The sequence below is a fragment of the Meles meles genome, chromosome 1 (assembly GCF_922984935.1).
Source record: "Meles meles chromosome 1, mMelMel3.1 paternal haplotype, whole genome shotgun sequence".
Lineage (NCBI taxonomy): Eukaryota > Metazoa > Chordata > Mammalia > Carnivora > Mustelidae > Meles > Meles meles.
The window spans coordinates 98,236,168-98,256,748 of NC_060066.1; the positions used below are offsets into that span (position 1 = coordinate 98,236,168).

The window sequence follows — 20,581 nt, forward strand, 5'->3', positions numbered from 1 at the left end:
GGGGTTGCATGAACTAAATAAAGGGAATTAAGAGGTGCAGACGTCCCAGTTATAAAATTTATAAGTCACAGGATGTAATATACAGTATGGAAAATATAGTCTGTAATGTTGTAACTTTGTTTAGTGACAGAGGGTAACTAAACCTATAAAGATAATCATTTTATAATGTATAAAAATATCAAATCACTATGTTGTACACCTGAAACTAATATTGTATGTCAGTTATAATCCATTTAAAACTAAATACATAAATAGAATGCTTGCAACTCCTGTTTCAAAACAAGTAGTAAAGATAATTACCAGAACTTTGATAATGTTTGCTTGCTTGCTCTCTTCTTTCTTTCTTTCTGTCTTTCTTTCATTTTATTTATTTATTTGACAGAGACAACCAGAGAGGGACCACAATCAGGGGACCAGCAGGCAGAGGGAGAAGCAGGCTCTCTGCTGAGCAGGGAGCCTGATGTGGGGCTTGATTCCAGGACTCTGGGATCATGACCCGAGCCAAAGGCAGACACTTAATGACTGAGCCACCCAAACGTCCCTGATAATGCTGTCTTAATACTAACACATTCCAGTTAATTGAAAATAAGTTGATATATTTATACTTTCATGGAAATTGTTACTGTGAAGCTGTATCAGTTAGGTAAAATTTATAAAAATTATTGTAGGATTTACTGATATGACCATATTCCTTCTCTAATAGTTGAGCAGTTGATTATTGGTTAGTATATAAATAGGTTATAATTTTTTTTATTAGGCAGGATCATATAATTTAAGAAAAGTTCTTTACTCTTCCTCACTTGGAGCATGGGTACTTTTGCTTAGCTGCTTTCCAGAGACTGATACCCTTTCTGCAACGTATTGATGACTTTTCACATACGATACAACTAACCTTCCTTTTTATTCTTGGACAAAAAGTTAGCTGAGAACAGCCACATAATGGTTGTTTTTGTTGTCTATGCGTGTGTAAAAATGGTTTATCACTGTCATTAATTTCATTTGTCAAGTAGCTATTTTTGTGCTGTGTCTGTAATTTACTAAACTCAAAATTTTCAACTTAAAGAACAACTTACAGTTAATATTGTAGGGTAATGGATTTAGGGAATTGAATTTTCTTATTGATAGAAAATTAAGCAGTTAAGGAAGTAGTATTACTAAACTCTCTATAAGTTGTAGAAAGGATCCTTTACTTTTTTTTTTTTTTTAATTTTAGAAGGTGTTACTCTCAAGGTTAAAAATTCAAAAGATACAAAAAATTGTGAGTGGAAAGTTCCCCTCCCACTTTTGCCTGCAGCAACTTGGTCCCACCTCCCTGGAGATAAACTAGGTTACTAGTTTGTTTTGTGGCTTCCTACGTGTTTTATGCATACACATGCAAATATGTATATATTTTTTGTTTTCCCTTTTTTATATTTATTTTTTATAATTTTTAGTAGTCTCTGCACCTGTGTGGTTCACATTCCCAACCCTGAGATCAAGAATTGCATGCTCTTCCGACAAACCCAGCCACGCACCCCTGTTTCCCCATTTCCTAAACACATGTGGTAGCACATTATATAAACTGCCTCTTTTAGTTTTTAAAGATACAAAACACCCATTTTCAGATATGCTCTATTTAACCAGTCGAAAGTCCTTTCTATCTTTTTGGAGTCTTTCATTTAATCATAGTTATCGATCTGATATTTCAGTATTTTATTTTGTGGAACTATTACTACTGATAGTCACTAAAATATATTAAAATATGAAAGTGGCTTCAGAAATTTCTGAGTTTGGGGATTCCTGGGTGGCTCAGTTGGTTAAACAACTGCATTCAGCTCTGGTCAGGATTCCAGGGTCCTGGCATTGAGAGCTCCACATCAGGCTCCCTGCTTGGCTGGGGGGTGGGGCCTGCTTCTCCCCATTGCTCTGCCACTACCACTGCTTGTGCTCTCCTGCTCTCATTCTGTCAAATAAATAAAAATCTTAAAAAAAAATTTCTGAGTTTGGATTGCTTGGTTTTCTTTTGATTAGGCAGAAACATCTCAGCAGTAAAAATTCTGTCCTGAAAGTGCTGCATATCAGGAAGTACTAAGTATAAATAGAAAGGTATTTAAAGCCAAAGCTTCTTTAAAACATTGGAAGTCAGGGTGCCTGGGTGGCTTAGTCGGTTGAGCGTCCAGCTCTTGATTTTGTTTCCTGTCATGATCTCAGGGTCCTGGGATCAGGCCCCATGTCAGGCTTGCGCTCAGTGTGGAGTCTGCTTGAGGTTCTCTCTCTGTCTCCATCTACCACCCTCCCCTTGCACACGCTCTCTCTCTCTAAACAAATAGATAAAATCTTCAGAAAAATCCATATGAACAAATATTTGCATAATCAGCTACAATAAAAAATGTTTCTTTTAATAGAAAGAACCTAGTACTAAATATGAGGTATGATTTTCTTAGAATCAATTCTGTCAATAGATAGAAAACTTCCAATGTTGGCAAAATAACTGATATTACAGACAAAAGTTTGACTCTTGGTTAATATGTACCTACCAGGAGATTAACATTTTTCCAAGAGAGCAAAAAGTTCCTCCTATCTTTGTACTTTTAGGGCCCTAGTTAGCAAGTATCTACATATAAATACATGAGAATATTTCAGAAGGATTTTTCAAATGATTTTTATCTGAAGGCCTTGGACAGAATGGTATTCTTTTGAGAATGCCTTTTCTTTATCTTCCTTTGGGCTTTTGAGTTAAAAATAATGTTGATAGTTGACAAGTATGGTGTGCTTCTCATCTTCAAGGTGGAAATATACTGGATTTCATCATCCCATACTAAATTTAAATAGACATTCAGAATGCAATATTGTTGGTGTTCAGGTTCTTGCCTTCACCCATCTTCCTCATCTTCCCCATAATTTAAACCTTAAGAATAACTTACAACTTTAATATATATAATGCACTGTCAGCTTCATTCGGGAATGTACGGTTGAAAGAAAACCTTCTGTTTTGGGGACCTTGTTTTCAGTAGTTCTCAGTGGAGAACTTCAGAAGTCTATTATGGTTGATAAAGTTTAAAATAATCACATTAGCTTATTTATTATTATTTTTTCCTGAGTTCTCTTTTGTTTTAAAAATTTTAGTTGTGGCAAAATACACATAACCTAAAATTTGCCACCTTAACCATTTTTAAATATATAGTTGAGTAGTAATACAAGAATACATTGTAGTGGGGCGCCTGGGTGGCTCAGTGGGTTGAGCCGCTGCCTTCGGCTCGGGTCATGATCTCAGGGTCCTGGGATCAAGTCCCGCATCGGGCTCTCTGCTCAGCAGCGAGCCTGCTCCCCTCTCTCTCTCTCTGCCTGCCTCTCTGTCTACTTGTGATCTCTCTCTGTCAAATAAATAAATAAAATCTTTAAAAAAAAAAAAAAAAGAATACACTGTAGTAATACAGGTAATGTATTTGTGGCAATCTCCAGGACTCTTTTTCTCTTGGAAGACTGAAACGCGATACCCATTAAACAGTGACTGTACATTTCCCTAGTTCCTGGCAACCACCAGTATCTGAATTTGACAACTCTAGGTAGTCAGAGGGATAAATGGAACCACATAACAGTATTTGTCCTTTTTTGTCCCTGGCTTAATTCTGATACCTGATCTATTCTAAGATAGTAATTAGAAGCACAAAGAAATGTGTACAGATCAGCATCGCTAATCATCAGGGAAATGCAAATGAAAACTATGTAATGTTCATAAATAGTTCATATTATAGCATATATCAGAATTTCCTTTTTAAGGCTGAATTATCACTGTATGTATATACAACATTTTGTTTATCCATTCATCTGTTGATGGACACTTCTACATTTTGGGCTTTTACGAACACTGCTGCTTTAAACTTTTGTATACAAATACCGCTTTGAGACCCTGCTTTCCATTCTTTTGGGTATTTTCTCAGGAGTGGGATTTCTGGTTCATATAAGCTTTTTTTTTTTTTTTTTTTTAAGATTTTATTTATTTATTTGACAGACAAAGATCACCAGTAGGCAGAGAGGCAGGCAGAGAGAGAGGAGGAAGCAGACTCCCTGCCGAGCAGAGAGCCCATTGCGGGGCTTGATCCCAGGACCCCGGGATCATGACCTGAGCCGAAGGGATGGTGGGGAGATGCAGAGGGAAAGTGGGAGAGAGAATCTTAAGCAGGCTCCACGCCCAGATCCCACAACCCAAACCAACATCGAGTCAGATGCTTAACCAACTGAGCCATGGAGGCATCCCTATATTAGCTGTTTTAAGGCAGTGTAAAGTACCTATTTATAGAAAAATTGGAAAATGCAGAAAAATATGAACAAAAAATTTAAATCACCCGTTAATCTGCATTTAGAAGGAATAGTGGTCAGTATTTTGGTGCCTGCAGTATTTTGTGAAGTTTTTCTTCTTTTTTTTTTTTAATATATTTTTAAAATTTTTATTTGTTTGACAGAGATCACAAGTAGGCAGACAGGCAGGCAGAGAGAGGGGAGAGGGAGAAGCAGGCTCCCTGCTGAGCAGAGGGCCTGATGCAGGGCTCAATCCCAGGACCCTGGGATCATGACCCGAGCCGAAGGCAGAGGCTTTAACCCACTGAGCCACCCAGGTGCCCCTTGTGAAGTTTTTCTAATCTAGTTGTAGCTAAATCCTATAAACCATTTTTTTTAAGATTTTATTTATTTGACAGAGATCACAAGTAGGCAGAGAGGCAGGCAGAGAGAGAGAGGAAGGGAAGCAGGCTACCTGCTGAGCAGAGAGCCCGATGCGGGGCTAGATCCCAGGACCCTGAGATCATGACCTGAGCCAAAGGCAGAGGCTTTAACCCACTGAGCCACCCAGGCGCCCCTAAACCATTTTTTTTTAAAGATTTTATTTATTACAGAGAGCATGAGCAGTGAGGAGAGGCAGAGTGAGAGGAAGAAACAGATTCTCTGCTGAGCAGGGAGCCTGGCATTGGGCTTGATCCCAGGACTCCAGGATCATGACCTAAGCTGAAGGCAGATGCTTAACCAACTGAGCCACCTAGGCACCCCTTTAAACCATTTTATGTATAGTTGACCGTTGAACATCATGGGCTTAAACTGCATAAGTCCACTTAACATACAAATTTTTTTCAACATATTTATGTCCATTACTGTAAATGTATTTTCCTTATGATTTTTTTTTTTAATATTTTATTTATTTGACAGAGAGAAATCACAACCAGGCAGAGAGGCAGGCAGAGAGAGAGGAGGAAGCAGGCTCCCCGCAGAGCAGAGAGCCCAACGCGGGGCTCGATCCCAGGACCCTGGGATCATGACCCGAGCCGAAGGCAGAGGCTTTAACCCACTGAGCCACCCAGGCGCCCCATCATGTTTTCTTTTCTGTAGCTTGATTTAAGAATTCAGTATGTAGTAGGTATGACATACAAAATATGTATTAATCGACAGTTTGTGTTGTTGGTAAGGCTTGTAGTTAACAGTAGACTATTAGCAGTTGTGTTTTGGGAGAGTTAGTTGTGGATGTTCAACTGTGTAAGGAGTTGGTGCCTTTCGCCTCCACATTGTTCAAGGCAGAACTGTACTTCTTTTCACTTAACTACTGTAATAGTGTAAGCATTTTCCTTTAATTATTTAAAAAAAAAACCAAACCCTTTGTAAACATCTTAATAGCTGTATAATATTCCATCAGATGGGTATGCTCTTATTTCATTATTTCCCTGTTGAATATTTAAGTTGTTTCCTGTGTTACTACTATAAAATTACACCTCAAACATCCCTGTACACACATCGCCAACCCCCAGCTTTATGAGGAATAATTGACATATAATTGAGTGTTTTTAAAGTGTACAGTGGGATGATTTGATATACATATACATTGTGGAATGATTACCAAGATCAAGATAGTTAACATATCCATTACCTTACGTAGCTAACTCTTTTTTTGTGTGTGTGGTGAGCTTCCTTAAGATCTACTCTTTTTTTTTTTTTTTTAAAGATTTTATTTATTTATTTGACAGAGAGAGATCACAAGTAGGCAGAGAGGCAGGCAGAGAGAGAGGAGGAAGCAGGCTCCCTGCGGAGCAGAGAGCCCGATGCGGGGCTCGATCCCAGGACCCTGAGATCATGACCCGAGCCGAAGGCAGCGGCTTAATCCACTGAGCCACCCAGGCGCCCCCTTAAGATCTACTCTTAACTGTCGTCACTATGCTGTATATTAGATCCTCAAATTATTCTCCTTTACTTGAAAGTTTATTTCTTTTGACCTTCATCTCTCCATTTCCCCCTTCTCCCAGCCCCTGAAACTACTATCTATTCTCTGTTCCTATGAAATCCGCATTCATTCATTCATTCATTCATTTTTACGATGCCACGTATAAGTGATACCATACAGTATTTGTCATTCTTTGGCATATTTAGCATGCCTTCCAGGTCCATCCGTGTTGTCTCAAATGGTAGGATTTCCTTCTTTTTTATAGCTGAATAACTTTTCTTTACCCATTCTTCTGCTGAAGGACATTTAGATTGTTTTCATATCTTGGCTGTTGTGAGTAATGCAGTGAGCGTGAGTGTGTAGATAACTCTCTGAGGTATTGATTTCATTTTCTTCAGATGTATTTGTGGAATGGGATTGCTGGGTCATAAGATAGTTGATTTTTCTTTTACTTTTTATGCTTGCTCTGCCTTTTTTTTTTTAAATCTACACTCCAATGTGGGGCTACGACTCCAAGATCAAGAGTTTCATGCTCTACCAACTGAGCCAGCCAGGCTTCCCTGTGTGGTAGTATAATTTTTAATTTTTTGAGGATCTGCTGGCCTGTTTTTGCAATGGATATGCCAGTTTATATTCCTGTCAACTGTATAGGAGTTCCCTTTTCTCCACATCCTCAGCAGTTTTTGTTATTTCTTGCCTTTTTCATAGTAGCCATTCTAACAGGTGTGAGATGATAATTCTTTGTGGTTTTCATTTGCCTTTCCCTAATGATTAGTGATATTGATCTGTACTTTGTGATCAGATACTTATCTGTCTTTGTGTTTCCAATTACCATCTTACAATAGATTAGATGTCAGGTTCCTAGGTCAGAGAGAATGGATATTTGAGGCTCTTACTTTGTTGCTGCCTAACTTTTAGAAAGGTTGTGACAGTCTATATTTTTCAGAATGAAATATTCATAATTTTTACACCTCTGCTAATTTATAAGAGAAGATTGATGTATCTTTTAATTAACATTTCTGTGCTTCTTAGTGATGATGAAATTTTTAAATATTTATTAGCCATTTATAAAAAGTATGTGTGACTTTAGAAGGTTTTCCCACTTATCTGGGATAAATTAAACATGAAAGACAAACAATGACTTAGAAAAATAAAGTTTTGAAATATGTGTCCTTTTGACATTACTTATTTGAACTTGTTTCAGGCTCTTATACATTTTATTACGGTACTGTTGTGGTTACTGTCCCTCTTAATGTAGAATGTTCTTATATAGGTCAAACTTTTTATAGTATTTTAAAAAATAATATTTTTCACTTGATTTTGCTGTAGGTACAAACTCGTAGTGCTGATGAACCGATGACAACATTTGTTGTCTGCAATGAATGTGGAAATCGATGGAAGGTATATGACACTTTCTTATATTCATATTTTATCCACTTATAATAGATTTTTTTCACATCTTTTCATAAGACTACCTAGGTATCTAAATATATACATCTGCTCATGCTGTCTAGTACTATTGAAGTCCATGACAAACCATTTGTAAAGGAATATACTATATTGTACTCTATTAGAAATGAAGAATGTTAATTTAATTTTCCTATCTTCATACGGTTTTGGTGTGGGAGTAACAGGATTGAATCTTAACTGCACTTACTGTATTATAGTTCTGTATATACTATACTCATTTAATTGCTTTGATTCTTGTACTTCTGGAAGATCTGTCTTCAGAGATTTTGGGTATTACTTGTCTTCATAGATTTTGATTCTGCAAAGTTTACTTTGTTGAAATCCAACAGGGTGGTTTTAGTGTTTATTTTAGGAATTAACAGATGAGCACTGTCATGGTTTGGTAGGCTTTTCAGTGAGACTTCATATCGCCTATGTACTTTTGAATGAGCCCCGCACAGGCAAGTGTGTGTTATTTAAATGATCCCTTTTTGAGTGATGTGAGCCACAGAAATATAATTTAAACTTGGGAGAAGAATCACTTCTGAGACCATTTTTATTGTTAATGGAGATGCGAGTGCTAGGGGTATGTATTTGGGGAGACTCATGTGGTAGGGGTATAGTCTTTGGAGCCAAACAGGTTTTGAACTCTGCTTCTTATCATTAGTGAACTGTAATTTTCTCACATATTAAGTGTAAATAATATCTACATCATAGGCTATAGTGAAGAGTACAGATACTATATTTAAAAAGTGCCTGATAATCGTTGGTATTCCAAAAATGGTTGCATTTATTGGTTTTGTGAAGCTTTTGTGAGTCTTTTTTTTTTTTTTTAAGCTATACTTAGCTTTAGCCCTTTAATGCTCTTGAATTATTTAGCCCTTTTGAATTATTCACCTAAGTTAAAACATTTTCTGAAAGTCAGAAATGAATAAATTGCTAGGCAATGAGAGAATACGCTCCACAAATATGGTATAGGTTTGGCCCTAGATATTATTTTAGAGGTTGAGACCAGTACTCATTTTATTATATACAAAGATGTAGTTCCGAGCTGGGAAGGTTACTGGTATTGAGAGTGTCATCATGATTTGAAGTAGTGTTTTCCATCCTGAGTTGGTAGTTTTTTACATAGGTTAAAGAGAGGGACATTCCTATTTTTTATTATTTTTAGTTCTGTTGAGCAAGTCTGGCTTTTCCAGATAGCCCTTAGATTTATTTTACATAATGGATGATAGTGATGATGATGATGATTTCTATTATTATGGGGCATATTACAGTTGGTTTTGAATACAGGCAGTTTGCAGTATAGTTCCATAGTACTTCTTGGATTTAAGAAAGGCCAACTTAATGTAGCAAGCTGATGCCCAAGGATGGCTTACTTTAGAAGTTCAAGATTGGAATTCAGTTTTTTTTTTTAATTTGTTTTTTTAACCTAAAAACATTAAGTAGAAGGGTACCTTGATAAAAAAAAATTGATAGTATTTCTTTAGTTATATATTCCTACCGATTGTAAATTGGAAAAGTCAAACATGTAGGATAGGTGTCTGTTCATGTCTGAGAAGTACAACATCTTTTAAAAAAATGCCTCTTTTTTTTATCAATATAAGGTATATACTATGTTAAATGGGGGGTGGGGTACACCCCATTGTCTGTATTTAAAGATCTCATGAAATACTTTTCTCTCTTTTTTTTTTTTTGACAGTTCTGTTGAGTTGGAAGAAATGGCAAAGTGTCTGGACCATTAAAAAATGGATTTTGTAATTAGCTTTAAAACTAGGCCAAGCATCTAGTTTACCTGCAAATCAGATTTTTAAAGTAACATACATCCCTTGGGTTAGTCTTGGTTTTTGACATAGCATTCCTTCCTTAAATGCCTTCTGTAGTTTCAGATCAGTAGGGAGACCACATAATAATTGTATGGTATCTGTTTCAAAACATTTTTTTTCATTTTTATAGTAAGCTGATATTAAACTCTTATCAGTTAAACTTCTGGCAATTTATATTTACTTTTTTTTCTTTTGAGAGGAAAATGAACCTTAACTTTTTAAAAGTCCAAACACACACAGTAGGAATACTGTTCTTCTCAGTTAATACATAAAAATAGAAATTATATTTTTCCCCCATATTGGCACATACCCGCAAATAGTAAAGGAGGAGAAAAGGTAATATAAGTTTATCAGATGTGGTGTGTATTCAGATAATACTTGACCAGCTTATCTAAATTGTACATAATATTTGAACTAGCCTATGAGATTATCTTAATTATTATGTTCACAAGTCTGGGATAATTAGATATTATTTTGCATTTGTAACTAACTGTGATAATCATTTCTTGTACATGTTTATGACTTTTTCTTACTAGATTTTACTTTCGGAAACATGACTTGACTTTGTTGAAATAAGTTTGGTTTTGTTGTTTATTTACCTGTTTGACTTTGTAGTTGCATTTTAGTTTTGCAGAACACTGTTGTAGTTTAGTAGGTTTTTCATAAATCCCAGCATAGGCAAAGAATGAAAGCGTCTGACCATTTTTCCCCTCATAGGAAGACAAACTTGGAAGGAAATACTAGCATTTTAGTACAGTATAGTTACTATAAATAGATATAACTTGATTTTTGATTTGGAAATCTTTACTGACCAAGAATTAAGTTTAAGGACTATATAAATCATTAAAGCTGTGGTCTTTCCATATGGAGGTTGATAGAAAATATTTTTGTCCTAAGTTGAATTTGGTCTTTTTCTGTTACACCATGAATGAGGTTGTTCAACAAACCAAATAAATGGGCTATAATGCAGTTGGTTTTACAGTACAGATCTTACACTTAAAATTTATTTTTTTTACATGTGTACCATTTGTTTTGTTAGGAATAAGAAAAAATGATTTCCTTAGGGAATGTTCCTTAGGGTACACTTGCTCTAGCACATCTTAAAGGCTGTTTTTACAAAGGCCACATTTTATCATGCTAAATCTGTATTCTATCATACTCCTATAGGAAGACTTCAGTACATGCTTTGCACTCCCCTTTGCTCCCTTTTCCCATTTTTTTTAAATGCAAATCAATTTGATGTAATACAGAAAGCAACATTAAAGTTTCATGTTAGGACCCCATATATGAGCATTGGCCCACTGGTACCATCCTGTCTCTACTTTGTTATTTCACAGATTAACTTTATCACTTAAAAAATAAAGTGCATTTTTGGAAGAATGAGTTTTGGAAGAATAAAACTAAAATAGTCACACTTTTAAATTAAGTGATCCGTTTTTAAATTTGTAATTCAATAAAGTTTCTTGTTATTAAACATGTATCACATTTTGTCATTTTATTTAGATATTGAGACCTGCTCTACCTTATGTTTCAGAGGTTTTTTCCCCCCCAACTACTAAGGTGGTTATTTATTTATTTTAGAGAGAGAGTATGGGCATGTGGGTGTGAGCAGGGAGGGGTGTGAGGGGGTAAAGAGCTAGAACCACCCTGGACTTCCTGCTTATGCAAGGCAATCAATTTCCTTTGTGTTTAAGCTAGTTTCAGATAGATTTCTGTAACAAGCAACTGAAAAAAATTTTTAAAAATCCTAAATTGTTTTGGATAAGTATTTGAATTGGGTAAATGTAAAATGATTCTAAATAAAAGTACTGCTATCAGAATATGAAAAGCTTTGGGAGTATTACTGAGATATCCAGGTAATTGAAGAAGAAGCATAAGTGATCTGGAAGGGCAGTTAAAGTCACAAGTTATTTATCAGCCTGATTTACCTCGGGATTTTTTTCACTATACTGTCCATTATTTCCCCTCTTAATGATTGCAGTCCTAATCCTGTTTTAAAATTCATCAGAACAAGTCCATAAGACCAAATGCTTAATCTCCTCCCTGTTAAAAAACTTTATTATTTATTTATTTATTTCTTTGTTGTGGGGTGGTAGGGTCAGAGAGAGATGGAGAAAGAATTATCTTAAGCAGGCTCCATGCCCATTTTGGAGCCTGATGTAGAGCTTGATATCACAGCACTGAGAACATAACCTGAGCCAAAATCAGAGTCAGACACCTTAACTGACTGAGCTGCCCAGGTATCCTACTTTCCCTTTAAAAAAAGATTTGAAATATAATGGACATATAATATAGTATAAATTTTAGGTGTACAATAATGATTCAGTATATGTATTTTTGCAAAATGATGTCACAATAAGTAGTTAACATCACTTACTACACAAAATTACAATACTTTATTCTGATGAGAACTTTTTAAGATCTACTTTCTTAGCAGCTTCCAAAATATACGATATAGCATTGGTAACTGTAGTCACCATACCGTTAATTTAAAAAATTTTTATGCTTAAGTAGATAATTACTCCTTTACTCAGACTTCTCATTCTTAGGCTAATCAAGTTTTAACTTCTACTTTTCTTTTAGTTAATATTTTGATTATTTGCTTTTCCACTGTATCCACTGGGACAGTTAATTCAGGTCAATAGTTTATAATGCCAAGGCCACAACTTCATCTCCCATGAGATTAAGTTGGCATTATTCAGGAAGAATCCTGTTTGGTGACTGTTGTACTTTAGATGACTCAAAATAGAAGTTTTTGCTTATGCACATACCAGGAAAGAAAGCTTAGATGGTTTAGCTCCAAATTCAGTAACTAGTGGAGGAAAAAAAAAAGCTGCCTTATCTAAGACAGTAGTAGTATTTTTATATATGAAGGCTGATTTTTATTTTTTAAGTTTATTTTTTTTATGAAGACTGATTTTTAATAAATACTTGTCATGTTATGTTTTAAAAAGAAAAACTGGCTACCTGAGCCTTCGTGAGTCATGAGGGCAGAAGAGATTGGTCAAGGCTACTTTTAACTACCACCTATGAAACTGGTTTTATTACCTTTGTCTTTTTAGGTCAAAATCATGAACTAAAAATGATCTCCCTGGCTCTGTAATTTTCTCTGTGTCTGTATTTGTGTGTATGTGCTCATACTGGGCTTTCTAGTTCTTTTCCTAGGGAATCAGTGTTGCATAGTGGTTAAGAGCACAGGCTTTTGATCTGCGCAGATTTTTTAGCTGTAAGACTTAGAGCAAGGAAAGTCACCTCTGTAAAGGGTAATACCATCCTCCCTTAGAATTGTGAGTAAGAAGGGCCAAACAATAATTTGTAAAGGCCTTGAAGCAGTACCCATCTCAGTCAGTGAGGGAGTTTTTTTAGAATGGCCATTTAAAAATAATTAAGGGGGTGCCTGGGTGACTCAGTCATTAGGTGTCTGCCTTTGGCTCAGGTCATGATCCCAGGGTCCTGGGATTGAGCCGGGCATCAGGCTCCCTGCTTGGTGGGAAGCCTGCTTCTCCCTCTCCCACTCCCTCTGCTTGTGCTCCCTCTCTTGCTGCATCTCTCTGTCAAATAAATGGGTAAAATCTTAAAAAAAAAAAAAAAATAAAGTCTCTCTGGCCAATGTGGGGCTCAAACTCATGACCCTAAGATTAAGAGTGGAATGCTCCACCCACTGAGGCAGCCAGACGCCCCTCGAATGGCCATTATTAACATAAAGGCACACATATATATGTCCTAGAATTTGCTTTTTTCCTTAAACTGTTGACCTAACACTGCTTTTGAGTGGATATAGATACATGGGATTCATTTTCACTGTAGAGTAGTCTATGCACATATATAACATTTCCTTTAAAGACTCTTCCCCAGGGGCGCCTGGGTGGCTCAGTGGGTTAAAGTCTCTGCCTTCAGCTCAGGTCACAATCCCAGGATCCTGGGATGGAGCTGAGACAGGCTTTCTGCTCAGTGGGGAGCCTGCTTCCCCCTCTCTCTGCCTGCCTTTCTGCTGCTTGTGATCTCTGTCTGTCAAATAAATAAATAAAATCTTAAAAAAAAAAAAGACTCTTCCCCATTGTTTTGATGTTTTGTAGAATAGATTCTTAACAATTTAGCTGGCTAGCTAATGGACATGTGCATTTATATGATAGATATTGCCAGATTGCTTTCCAAAAAGTCAAACTAGTTTATCTACCTGTCAACAGGATATAAAGGCCCATTTCCTGACACCTTTGCCAATAATACGGGGTATTGAACCTTATGGCTTGAGCAAATCTAGGGAGGAAATAGTAACCAGTATCCTCTCATTTTAATTCGATTTCATAGGATTATCTTTTTGTATTTATTTTGCTCATCTTTTCTTGTTTCTAGCCAGTTGATTTATTATGCTAATTCTGTTTTTATTGTGTCTTTCCTTTTTACTCTACAGAGTTGTCGTGTTAGTTTGTAGGTACTCCTAATGCATTCTGCATAGTAATCTTTACGGTTTTATAGCCTGATATTTGTGGGTTTTTTTTAATATTTTATTTATGTGTTTGACAGAGATCACAAGTAGGCAGAGAAGCAGGCAGAGAGAGGAGAAAGCAGGCTTCCTGCTGAGCAGAGAGCCTGATGTGGAGCTCGATTCCGGGACCCTGGGATCATGACCTGAGCTGAAGGCAGAGGCTTTAACCCACCGAGCCACCCAGGCGCCCCATGATATTTGTATTTTAATTCTTTTTATGTTGTCTTTGTGATACAGAATTTAATTTGTTTTTTCATACAATCCAATCTATTAGTATTTTATGGTTTCTGGGTTTTCTGTTTTGCTGAGGAGGACCTTTTCCATCTGAGTTACAAAAGTATGGCCTATGTTTTCTTCCAATATTCTAATAATGTTCTCTTTTTTCTTTAAACAGTTTGGAACTTATATTTGTTTATGTAGCCATTTTTTCCCAAATGGAGCGTCATCTATCCCAACAAAATAATCCCTCCAGAGTTTACCTAAGAATTCTTAAAAACCTTAGAATTACACTGAATTTGTATGAACCTTTTGGGACTGCTCCAGGATTCTTTCATATATATAGATGTCACTAGCTATTACCCACCAGATTGATTTGTAGTGGTAGTGAGCTCTATAGCCACATGGGCTGTGATGATCTCTTTCTGAGATGTGATACATTGTGAAATAAATTTGGCATGGAATTTTTGTTCTATTAACTATGGGAATTCCAGTTTCATGCTATAACTCTCCAGACATACATAACTCTACAAATATACAAACAGAATACTGTTTTTAACTAGATACGGGGTAAAGTATATTTTCAGTGCCTCTGGAGCTTATAGTCTAATGGGAAAGACAGATAGGTCGACATAATTGGTAAACTCAGATGATAACAGGAAAATCCCAGAATACTAAAGAATGGCACCAAATGGAAGTATGAATCAAGAGGTCAGGTAAGGTTTCCTTTGGACAGTGATGTGTGAGGTAAATCTTAAAAGAATGACAGTTCACTGAGTGAAGGCTAGCATTGTAGAGAGGGGTGGGGGTTAAGATCAGCAGGGCTTGCTGACTGTGCAAGGAGAAACAAGGGAGAAATTAGCACTTAGAGAAGAGCTTAGGTGACTGGCTGGGTAATTGGGGAGATAGGTAGGGGTGAGGCTTGGAGGGAGAGGGGCAGCAGGATGACAAGTCAGAATTAAGATGAATTTCACTCTGTGGGATATACAAAGAGAGATGTCCAACAGGCAGCTGATTATGAAGAGCTTGAGGAAGTCTACACCAGGTCCTGATCTGGTAGCCATGAACGTGTTGGCGGTAATTTAAACAATGAGAAGGGGAACTATATAGATTAGTAAGAAAAGTAAGCCAAAGCCTAATCCTTGGAGGCCATGGCATTTAGTAGACAATAACAGCAATAACTAACATCCAGTGACTGCTTAATGTATTTTAGATGGGTTAGGGTTTTTTTTGTCTTTAAAAAAAGATTTCATTTTTATTATTATTTTTAAAGATTTTATTTGGGAGAGGGGCGCCTGGGTGGCTCAGTGGTTTAAAGCCTCTGCCTTCAGCTCAGGTCATGATCCCAGGGTCCTGGGATCGAGCCCCACATTGGGCTCTCTGCTCAGCGGGGAGCCTGCTTCCTCCTCTCTCTCTGCCTGTCTCTGCCTACTTGTGATCTCTCTCTGTCAAATAAATAAATAAAATCTTTAAAAAAAAATATATAAGATTTTATTTGGGAGAGTACAAGGAGTGCACAATTGGGAGGAGGAGAGGCGGGGAGTGGGAGAGGGAGAAGCAGACTCCTGGTTGAGCAGGGAGCTCCATTTGGGGCTCTGTCCCAGGACCTAGAGATCATGACCTGAGCCCAAGGCAGATGCTTAACTGACTGAACCACCCAGGCGTCCCTAAAGATTTTAAATAATCTCTACATAATCTCTACACCCAACACGTGGCTGGAACTCACAGCCCTGAGATCAAGAATCCTGTACCCTACTGAGCCAGCCAGGCGCCCCCACATGGTTTGGCTTGAATCTGCACAGCAAGCCTGCAGTCTCCTTCAATGTCAGGCCCGCAGCTCCCTTCCACTATACTCCGTAAACTTCTGTCGCCTTTGGGGGAAAAAATCTAAACAGCAATGCTAGGGATAAGGTACCATTATTATCCCCGTTTGTATAGGCGAAGAAAGAGGCCCAGAAAGACTACGTACCCACCATCAAGCAGTGAGCAGCAGTCTGTCTTGGCGGCTGTGGCCCCCACTGGCTGCAAGGGAGCAGAGGGAGAAGAGGACGACACAGAGAGCAGCAAAAGCCTCACAGAAGACAAGAAAGTTGTGTTTCCAGTGAGGCATGGGCAGCGGCAGAGAGCTGGGCAGTCAACTGGGAGTGCAGTGGTGTCAGGCTGGGCTGGTGGAGATCCCGCCACATGGGTGGGTGCGCTGCCGAGGTACAAGAAGCACATGCAGAGATGAGCAAATGGAGACAGTGGGAGTGCGGAGTCTAATGGGAAAGGAAGGGGAGTCAGCAGTTATGTTATACAGGCTCCTTTCGAACTGGGGAACCCAAGGACCCACGTGGTGTGGGAAAATCTCAAGGTCAGACTGAGGACACAGCATGAGGGAATAGAGAGTGGAGTGCCCCCCACCGTTCATTTGCTGCCATATCCCCCACTTTCTTAATGGAACTGAGAAGGCAAATCCTTCTAAATTTTCTTTGGAAACTCTTATTTCTTGGTGCATTGATGCCAGGATTTACCCTCAGCTCTTTTCATACTCTAACTCTTCTAGCAATCTTATTCATCTGTGTGGAAAATCCCAAATACTCCAGCCTAAAATCTCAACCACCCAGGTCGAGACATCCAACTGATGTCTTGACATCTTTTATCTGTCTTAACAGTCACTTCATACACTGCATGTTTGCAACTAGACTCATATGGGGTTGCTTCAGTTACAAATGCCTTCCCTACAACTCGGCCCCAACACACACACACACCCACCCCCTCACATCCTCTGCCAAAATCTTCTGTAGACACTCAAGAGTTCTCTCAGTTCCTCCCTGTTCTAGTACTTGCTACAGTATACCGTAGTGGCCATGGACACCTATCATCCTTACTTACATGTAAACCAGAGGGCAGAGTTTATAACCCCAATCACAATTATGTCCTCTGTCTAGTGAAAAAATGAGGCTGTAGACTATGGCATTAAAGGCACATATAAGGGTGCCTTGAAAAGGAGGAAAGAGCCCATTATGCTCTGGCACTGGACTGACGGAGGTGAGAACAGATGCCCATCCAGATATATTTGTAGGTTACATGGGAAGATGAAGTGGGTGGGGACCCACTTTCACCATAAAGTAGGTTAAGATGTTTCACTGAGGACAAGGGGCTTAGTCTGTGGCTTGAAGAGAGTAATGTAGAAATCGTCAGGCCAGGTGAGGGTAACCAGAAGGAAAGAACTCCCCCCCGAATGAAGCCTGCCATGGGCCCTTTGCATGTAAATTATTTTTTTTAAATATTTTATTTATTTGACAGAGATCACAAGCAGGCAGAGAGAGAGAGGGGAAGCAGGCTCCCCGCTGAGCAGAGAGCCCGATGCGGGGCTCGATCCCAAGACCCTGGGATCATGACCTGAGCTGAAGGCAGAGGCTTAACCCACTGAGCCACCCAGGCGCCCCTGTAATTTTTTTTTTTTTTTAAAGATTTATTTATTTATTTGACAGACAGAGTTCACAAGTAGGCAGAGAGGCAGGCAGAGAGAGAGGAGGAAGCAGGCTCCCTGCTGAGCAGAGAGCCCGATGCGGGGCTGGATCCCAGAACCCTGGGATCATGACCTGAGCCAAAGGCAGCGGCTTAACCCACTGAGCCACCCAGGCGCCCCGCCCCTGTAATTTCTAAACCACTACTCAAACTGTTCCAGATTTTGGATGTCTTTCCCATTCATTGCAGTGATGGGTTTCTTCAGGATGACTCAGGGATACAAACTACTAGATTTACCCAGAAGTTGTTAAAGTTATTTCATGTGCCTACAATTATAAATAGTGGGGTCTGAAAATCAGAATCCTGGGGTGCCTGGGTGGCTCAGTCGTTAAGCGTCTGCCTTCGGCTCAGGTCATGATCCCAGGGTCCTGGGATCGAGTCCCACATCGGGCTCCCTGCTTAGTGGGAAGCCTGCTTTTCTCTCACTCCTGCTGGTTGTGTTCCCTCTCTCGCTGTGCCTCTGTCTGTCAAATAAATAAATAAATAAAATCTTTAAGGAAAAAAAAATCCGAATCCTAGCCTCGTAGCTAAATGATACCTTGCAGATCTCTGTACTTACTACATCTTATAGTCCCCAACATTTAACATGTGGAATAAAAATGGAGATAAAACTCTTGTGCTTTATTTTTTATTTTTTATTTTATTTTTTTTTTTTTTAAAGATTTTATTTATTTATTTGACAGAGAGAGAGATCACAAGTAGGCAGAGAGGCAGGCAGAGAGAGAGGAGGAAGCAGGCTCCCCGCAGAGCAGAGAGCCCGACGCGGGGCTCGATCCCAGGACCCTGAGATCATGACCCGAGCCGAAGGCAGCGGCTTAATCCACTGAGCCACCGCCCATATTTCTTTGAATAATAAAAATGGAAATACACTTACTTGAAAGTTCCATTATGAACGGGACTAAGTTGCAAATTAAAAATTCGTTCTCTAAGTTGGCAGATTCTGATAGTAAAATCATGGTAACTTTTCAACAAATGCATTTTCTAAACACCACTTCTCTTACCAAACAGGTGCGACTGATGTACTTAAGAACACAGTACTTTCATTATCCGTTAGAGACACACGTGCACACACACACACAGATTCTAAGATAAAAGCGGAATTCCATTTTATAAGTAGTGGTGACACATCTTTATAAAATGGGAATTTGGGTCCTGTGATGGCACTGAGAAGCAAAATATTCAAAGCAGTCAGACGGAAGGAAGGAGTAGCTAGGAAACACTTGAATGCCTTTTCTTTAGGAGGAGAGTCATCAGATAATGCACTCATGCAAAACAAAGGCAGTCCTCTTGGCTCCAATGGACGCACGTGCCCCAGGCAGTAGGAGTCTTCTAGAGTATCCTTCGACATTGACGACATGCTGCAGTGACCGTCGCCATTGACAACATGCTGCAGTGACCGTAAATGTAACTATCCTATCTTTTTCTAAGACAGCCATACCCCACTTTTCCCCCGAAAGTATCAGTACAGGTGGCCACAGTTTACATTGTGAATACACAGGCTTCTGTAAAAGGAAGCATCTGTTTATTAAAACAGCCCAAGTATTACTCTAGTAGAAGGTACTACTACCTATAAGTTCCCTGTACTAGATGTAGTCCATCAGTTCTTTTATTATTTTATTAATAATAAATATATTTGATAACATCCTATGCTTCAACTGATTTCTCAGCTAAGGACTGAAGCAGATCTTTATAAAGGGCAGAGTTCATGAACCGGGGATAGGAGTCTCTGTGCATTAAGGTGTAGATCTGGAGTTGTGCATCATCAAATATGTGTTGGGATGGCTCCACCATATTCCTATTGATGACTTCTCTTACTCGGGAGTCCAAACTGACCTGTCAGTAGAAACACGTAAGAGTGGTATTAGACATATTCTCTTTGGAAATCCATCCCCAACGCACGATGGCTTGTTCTGCTTTTTAAAAAATCCCAAACCAAACAGTCATCCAAAAATCTAAATTGCTGAAAAAGAAACGGAACACATAATGCAGGGGGTTCTCAAGCTTTAGCAGCATCGGAAGCTCCTGGAGTGTCTGTTAAATGATTGCTGGCCCCCACCTGCAGAGCTTCTGACTCAGTGGGTCTGGGGAGGGGCCTGAAAAGGTGTATTTGTCACAAGTTCTAGGCAGTGCTGGTGGGATCACACTGTTCTAGAAAACCACAACATTGTTTTCCTTCTTTAAATGGATTGTACTGTGTCCTCTGAAGAAAGAAGGTAGTGTGAACAGACTTGCTAATTTCCTAATAACATTAGGTCTAACCCCGCGAGGTCCCGGGCTGTGGCCAGGTAGAAAACACAGTTGCAGATTTCTGGGAATGAGCATGAGGCTGGCTGGTAAATGGATGCTAACTCAGAGCACTGTGGAAGGGTTAAGAGCACAGGGCCCGTGTTTAGAGCCCAGCTATGTGTCACTGCTTATTTGTGGGGCCTGGGACAAAGTAAGCTGCACCTTAATGAACTCCTCCATAAAGAGGAAAATGGTGATGAATAATGGTGATTGGTGGGGGCTTAATGAGAATTTATTTAAAGTGCTTGGAATTCACTAAGTCCTTAGGAGACATTGGCTCTTCTTTCTTTGATGTTTTCCTCATCCTAGAAAAGGTCTCAGACCGGAGCAAGCTACTGGGCTCCGACTCTCCCCATAGGATGCCAGACAAACATGCCTACAGGCTGCAGAGCCAAGCTCACACATCTTCTCTTCCGTGTGAAGGACCTTGGCCGGACCAGCTCTGCCCCAGGGGGCCATGATAGTTCCAGTGCTGTACAATGCACATGCTACTCTTTCGTATGAACATGAAAATATGACTAGCTGAATCAGTAAATACTGACTTCAGTGGTCTGACTTTACAGATGCATATACCCACTTTTCTCCTGGAAAGCCCCTTGTGCCCATCCATAGGTAACGCAAGAC

At 38.9% G+C, this 20,581-nt stretch overlaps 2 protein-coding genes across 2 annotated transcripts in view; one reads left to right on the top strand and one right to left on the bottom strand.

Moving 5' to 3' along the window:
• Positions 1–10,936, top strand: part of TCEA1 (transcription elongation factor A1) — a 43,785-nt gene extending 32,849 nt beyond the window's left edge. The window contains exons 9-10 of the mRNA XM_046022134.1: positions 7,511–7,582; positions 9,333–10,936. Of these exons, the coding sequence (XP_045878090.1) occupies positions 7,511–7,582; positions 9,333–9,341 (81 nt within the window). The 3' untranslated portion in view covers positions 9,342–10,936. The remainder of the gene's footprint in view (positions 1–7,510; positions 7,583–9,332) is intronic.
• A 7,819-nt stretch (positions 10,937–18,755) lies between these two features.
• RGS20 (regulator of G protein signaling 20) overlaps positions 18,756–20,581 on the bottom strand; it is a 73,782-nt gene continuing 71,956 nt past the window's right edge. Inside the window, 1 exon segment of the mRNA XM_046017955.1 lies at positions 18,756–19,504. Within this exon segment, the coding sequence (XP_045873911.1) occupies positions 19,316–19,504 (189 nt within the window). The 3' untranslated portion in view covers positions 18,756–19,315.